Here is a 6,734-nt window from a genome sequence, read left to right as displayed (position 1 = left end):
AAGAGGACATTGGATGCAAAATTCACTTTTACATGGTATTTGCATATACATGTGTCTTAGCGGTGTGTGGACACAACCACTCTACAATGATAAAATTCCATTCTCTTATCTTTTTTTTTAAATCCCCAAAAACCTAAACAGTCTCAATTATCAAGCCGTTTTGATTTTCTGAGCAGTATGACGTCATGTTGCTCAAGCCCCGCCCACGTCCGCTGGCGGACCGTCCCGTATTAGCATATCTCCGCCCCCAGCCAGCTGTACGCTGCCCATCATTTTCTCTTAAAGTGAACGCAAGAGTCTTCATTTTCTCCCGACATCAGTGGAGTAGTTTTATTTTTGATGGTAATGCGCCACCGAACACACGGAAATTTGTTTGCTCCAGACTGCTTTCTGAGGGACGATTCAAGGCAGGTTTTGCTAAGAAGTTAAAGCTCACGGATGGATCAGTACCCAGTGTTCGTGATCCAGCTGCACCTCCAGAAGAAGTAAGTCTCACACTTTATATTTTTTATGATTATTTGCAAATCGCCTTTCCTCTAGTGATGGGGAGTCGACTCCAAAAGAGTTGATTCAGCGACTCTAAACACAGTCTATAGCCGGCTTTTCACGTCAAAAGGTAGGCTATCACAAACATTTTAAATCAAAACTTACCATAGTTTAACTGATGTGATGCTATGCAGGGCCGGCCCAAGCCTTTATGAGACCCTAAGCAGAATTTTAATTTTATTTGGGGGCCTCTTGGTACCGCCAATATGACTGATTATTGTCAATGCTTGATTATTCGCACACTATAAATCTAACACACCCATTATCAATTTTATTTGTTGTAGCTGTGTTGCTTATATCATACCAATGTCTGCCTGTCATGTTTTTACCCTTCTACGATTTTTGATTGTAACAGTAGCAAACCCACAAGAGTGGACAGGTGTTCAGTTGCACTTTAACATTCAAAGTCTTAGCACTGCCCCCTCAGATATGATTTGTGTCCCCCAGGTTCATTTTGTCCCCCCTCCACACACAAAACACGATCAGTTTTAAAATCCTTTGATGCTCTGGCGTAATGTCCATTGATGTAATATATCAGAAAATAAATAAATAAATAAATAAAACAAGCTGTTATTTCATGTAGTTCTAGGGGCCCCCTGGTGGCTCTGATGCTGTTTAATGCAGTAAATATATATATATTTTTATTTTTTTTTTAACCAAAATGGCACCAAGTCTATTATACTGTAACCTGTTTTAAATACAAACCTGTTTTTTTTTTTCATTTTCCCCCACAAACAGGTTCCAAGTATGACATATTACTTTATATAGTTTAAATATATAAATAAATGAACGCATAAATAAATAAATAGCAAGTAAAAGAAAATTATAAACAAAGTGGGAAAAAGTCATACAAATTTAATTAAATATTAATTGTATTTGTTTTAGCAAGTCCTTTCTTTCTTTTTAATTTCTGCATGTTTGGTCTTCCTGGGTGTTAATATTCTGTGATTATATTATGTTAGTAAATAAATAATTCGTAATTTGTTTATGTGTACATAATCTTTGAGTTGGTGTAGGTTGTGTACAGGTAGCTACATTTGTGTTATTTATATGTATAATCTGTGTAGTGTGTAAATAATATATATTTAATCTGTGAGTTTATGTTTATATAATGTGTAGTTGATGTGATGGTGCTCTGGAACGCGCGCACACACACACACTCACACACTCACACACACACACACACTCACACACACACACACACACACTCTCTGTGGCGTTTCTGATGCGGAACAAGTCTGAACAAACTCTGCTGCTTCACTTCCGAATGTTTGAAACACCTCCATCAGACCAGCGCCTCCTCCTCCTCCTCCTCTTCCTCCTCCTGCTCCCGCCGCAGCGCTCGTGAGGAGACACCGACCCGCCGCTCCACCGGACCGATGACGGACAACGAGCGCGCGGCCAGAACCCTGAAACACGTCCTGCAGAAGCCGGGGAACGGCAGCTGCGCGGACTGCGGCGCCGACAGTAAGTTCTTGCATGTACACGCATGAAACATTCACCGAACAACCGGAACCGGGCGCGCGAGGCACGACCGAACCTGCGCGAGCGGATAAACGCGCGCTAGAGACACACGGGGGCGACTCACCTGAAACACCGCGCGCGACGCTTCGACGAACTCTGACGACTCGGCTCTGAGATGTTTCAAGCACTCTATTGCAACCTTATTTGATTATACGCGATTCTATTCAGAGTTCATGAAGCCAAGATGCTTTAAATCAGAGTAGAAGTGCGCGCATGCGCAGTGTGTCTCCAGACATACCTGTGTGATAATGAGAGACTGCAGGAGTTTGTGAAGTTAAGACAGGCGTGATGGATCATGGGTTCAGGGTTGTGACTGTACTCATGCAAGACAGGATTTGCTTTCAGGAGAACCTTCTCCTCCTGATTCAGGATGACTCACTTAGGGTTTAGAAATGATATTCCAGAGATCAGGATTGTGGGATTGTGTTTGTCTGGACACGAGCTGCGGCTGCTGGAGACAGGATCAGATATAGACTAAAGGTGTGGTCGTGTGTGATTTCTACATATTTCTAGAGAGAGAGAGAGAGACGAGGGGTGTGTGAGCGGTCGAGAGACTGATGAAGAAATAGGAAGTGTGTTTCTGGAAGTCTGTCCACTGCAACACATGTGGAAAGAGAGAAAAAGCCGATCTGTCGTGACCCTCAGCCAAAGTCCCTTTTGAGGAAAGTCTGTTCACTCGGCAGCCATATTTGCGACGCCTCCGGGCAGCTATTTTCAGGCATGCAAGACCAAAGCTACTGAAGCTGTGTCCCAATCCACATACTTATACTACGCCCTACAAGTAGAGACTTTTCTGTCAAGAGCAGAAGATAATCAAGCATTGGGAAACACTGCTTTCTCATAATTGCATTTTTAAGAGTTACGTGCATCCTGTCACCATTTAAACCGGCAATCGTGTTAATTAATTTAATAATTATAATGCATAATAAACAAGTTGATTGTGCGTCTGCAACTGTAGTTATACACATGCATGAATGTCTATATCGGCAACAGACTAGTTCAGATTATACTGATAAACTCACACAATACAACAAGACGAAGCCGTTAGCTAAGACGACATTTAAAAGTTACCAACCTGTAATACTGACTTTATAAACTCATAATAAACCAAGACATTCTCACCTGTGAAAGGTGATCCCGTTTCAGCGGGAATTTAAATCTCGACGGTTTTTACAAGCAGAGGCAGTGTTGTAAACACATTTGCTGTGTCTCAGTTTGCCTACTTATACTACACTCTTAGTATGTACTCTTTATGTGAAGAAAAGAGTGTGTAGTAGAAGAGTAGGCAAGCTTTGGGACAAACTCTGCTCATGTTTTTTGCACAATGATGCATTTAAAAGTTATTGGCCTAATGGATGTTTATAAAAGTTCACATTATTGTTGCAGATTAAATATGACACAGATAACATTAAATAACATTTTTTTTTTACCAGGTTAAATGTTGATTATTAGTCACTCAAACCCCTTTATCTAAACCTCTCTACTTACATCCGCCATGTTTGTAGTTTTTTTTTAAACACTTGATTTGTATTTGTAGTTCTCAACCGAATCCTTCGCCAGAGTGCAAAGGATTGTGGGTAATGGCTAACTCTAATCTCACATACTGTTTAGGATGGATAGTATGAACATTGGGACGCAGAAATTTACTTTAACTGCAAGTGACGACATGTTGACCGTTCCAACAACGTCTGGAGCGGCTAAATGTGAAATTTACATCTATGCAGTGACTTGATGACTTTAGCAACCAGCGATTGGCTCTTTTATTCATAAAGCAGGATTTATTCCGCTATTTTGCATGTTGCACCGTCTTTGCATATCTTAAGTTTTTGGTTCAGCTTTATTGTCATATTATCATGTTTAATACATCATGATTTTTACTTGATTTAAATCACATGAGGAACATGTTCAGATTGAGTGGCAAACTGTTTTTAAAGTAAACGAGAGTTTGCGATCATGATCTTATGAGGGTTTAAAGGCCAACAAAAACATTCGGTCATCATGTAAATGTCGTTCCAAACCTGTATGACTTGATGCTGAAGACAAAAGTAGACATTAATAGTTTCAGTTTTCATTGACTTTCATTGTATTTGTTGTCCATAGAATGAAAGTCAATGGAAACCTAAACAGTTTGGTTACCAACATTCTTCAGAATATCATTTTTGTGATCAGCATCAAGTCGTACAGGTTTGGAACGACATTAGTTCAAGTTCACATGTGATATGAAACCAGCTCTTACACTTATATATGAATACATATATAAATATATTAGTGCTGCCAAACGATTAATCGCGATTAATCGCATCCAAAATAAAAGTTTTTGTTTATATAATATGTGCGTGTGTACTGTGTATATTTATTATGTATATATAAATACACAAACATACATGTGTATATATTTTACAAATATATATATATATATATATAATATATAAATATTAATATTTTATACTGTATATTAATAAAACCTATTTTTTCTTAAATATATACATGCATGTGTGTGTATTTATATATACATAATAAATATATACAGTACACACGCATATATTATATAAACAAAAACTTTTATTTTGGATGCGATTAATCGCGATTAATCGTTTGGCAGCACTAATATATATATAAATACTTGCAAATGAGTCAGTGCTGTTCAGCAGAACTTTATCATGCTGAACAAACAGGATTGACTCATTTGCATGTGCTTATATTTTTCATTAATATTCTGACAGTGTATTCAGATGTGTGTGTGTATATATATATATATATATATATGTATATATATATACAGTATATATATATAAACAAACAGATACACAGCGGTATATTTCAAATACTTCCGTCCCCAATTAAAAACAGTACTGACGCACTAATATATTTTCATTAATATAAATGAATGAGGTATATGAAGTATTTGTATAGTTCATAATGACGCCTGGATTCAGTTTTCTGGTCCAAATCTGTGTCTTTATCGTTGAATCTCATATTTTTTCTGCTGGAATGTGCTCGCTGTGTTTCTGTAGCTTGAGGCTGATGTTAATGCTTCTTCACCTGGTTCGTGTTTCTTTAGCTTCAGGGTGTTTAATCTTAACAAGCTCGTCTGTCTGAGTTCTTTTGCTCTTCAGCGTTTAAGGGTCTGTTTTCCAGTAAGCCTGCTGTAAGTCAGTCTTCAGTATCTCTTCCTTATTCTATCCTGTTTGTGCTGAGTCTGAGTTTTGTGTGTCAGTAACAGCACTGTAATCTCATGATAACACGACGATCCATTCAAAACAACATCGGCCAGACCTGCGTTTACAGCGTTTACTGACTCCCGCTTTCCATGATGACATCCTTACTGTTTTGTGTGTCAAACTAGACACCTAACGTGCTTTAATATCTGTTTTATTTATTGTTTCTCTCTCTCAGATCCGGAATGGGGCTCCTGTTCTTTAGGAGTCTTCGTCTGTCTGGGCTGCTCCGGAGTCCATCGCGGTATTCCCGATCTCGGAAAAGTCAAATCGCTCCGACTCTCACGCTGGGAGGATTCAGAAGTTCAGGTGTTCAGTAACGTTTCTGTTCAGAAAGTAATCACACTCTGTCATTATTGACCTTTCTTCATGCTGCTTCAAACCCGCATCAGTGTTATTTTGTATCATTTAAATACTATTATAGTATTTAGTAATAGTATGACACTTTAATATTTTCAGTTTTAGTTTTTCTCATCTTTATTAGTTTTTTTTATATTTCTGGTTCTTTAAATTTTTTTTATTTTAGTTTTAATTTTAACTTGATTTTAAAACCATTTTATTTTAATTTGTTTTCAAAGCAACAGTTCTATTTTTCAGGTTTTTGAAGTTGACTTTTTTCCATCTTTATTTCGATTAAGAAAGTGATTTTTTAAAACAGTTTTAGTTTTAGTTAATACCAACACTGAATTCTTCATGGAGCAACAAGAGGAGAAAGTTTGAAAACTCATGCAGCTCTTTTTTTCTCGACTGTCAAGCTGAACGTAGTTTTCAGTCTGTTCCTCAAAACAAATCGTCATATGACTTCTGAAGAATATATAGCGCATATGAGTCTTTATGATGCATTTATGGTGCTCATGTCTTCTGTTTCTGGAGCTTAATATGGTCACTGTGAACTGTTGCTGTACGGAAAAGAGCTGCATGAAGATTCATCTTTTCTCTTCCACAGAAACAAATCAGTGTTTAAAACAGCACAAGTTTCTTTAATGTTTCTGTTCTTTAAACAGTTAAATCATATGTGTCCCTGGAGCACAAAAGCAGTCTTAAGTCGCTGGGGTATATTTGTAGCAATAGCCAACAATACATTGTATGGGTAACAATTATTGATTTTTCTTTTATGCCAAAAATCATTAGGATATTAAGTAACGATCATGTTCCATGAAGATATTTTGTAAATTTCCTACCGTAAATATATCAAAACTTAATTTTTGATTAGTAATATGCATTGCTAAGAACTTCATTTGGACAACTTTAAAGATGATTTTCTCAATATTTAGATTTTTTAGCACCCTCAGATTCCAGATTTTCAAAAAGTTGTATCTCGACCAAATATTGTCCGATCCTAACAAACCATACATCAATGAAAAGCTTATTTATTCAGGTGATGAATAAATCTCACTTTCAAAAAACTGACCCTTATGACTGGTTTTGTGCTCCACGGTCACATAT

General features: G+C 37.3%; 1 protein-coding gene across 1 annotated transcript in view; it reads left to right on the top strand.

Annotated features, from left to right (window-relative positions):
- Positions 1–393: 393 nt before the first annotated feature.
- The window catches only part of LOC107705905 (arf-GAP with dual PH domain-containing protein 1), a 13,267-nt gene continuing 6,926 nt past the window's right edge, over positions 394–6,734 (top strand). Inside the window, 3 exon segments of the mRNA XM_074560053.1 lie at positions 394–485; positions 1,836–2,013; positions 5,467–5,597. Of these exon segments, the coding sequence (XP_074416154.1) occupies positions 1,926–2,013; positions 5,467–5,597 (219 nt within the window). The 5' untranslated portion in view covers positions 394–485; positions 1,836–1,925.

The sequence above is a fragment of the Sinocyclocheilus rhinocerous genome, unplaced genomic scaffold (genome assembly GCF_001515625.1).
Source record: "Sinocyclocheilus rhinocerous isolate Xijiao unplaced genomic scaffold, SAMN03320098_v1.1 scaffold1615, whole genome shotgun sequence".
Taxonomy (NCBI): domain Eukaryota; kingdom Metazoa; phylum Chordata; class Actinopteri; order Cypriniformes; family Cyprinidae; genus Sinocyclocheilus; species Sinocyclocheilus rhinocerous.
The sequence above is the reverse complement of the archived record's forward strand: the minus strand, read 5'-3'. Positions and strand labels throughout refer to the sequence as shown.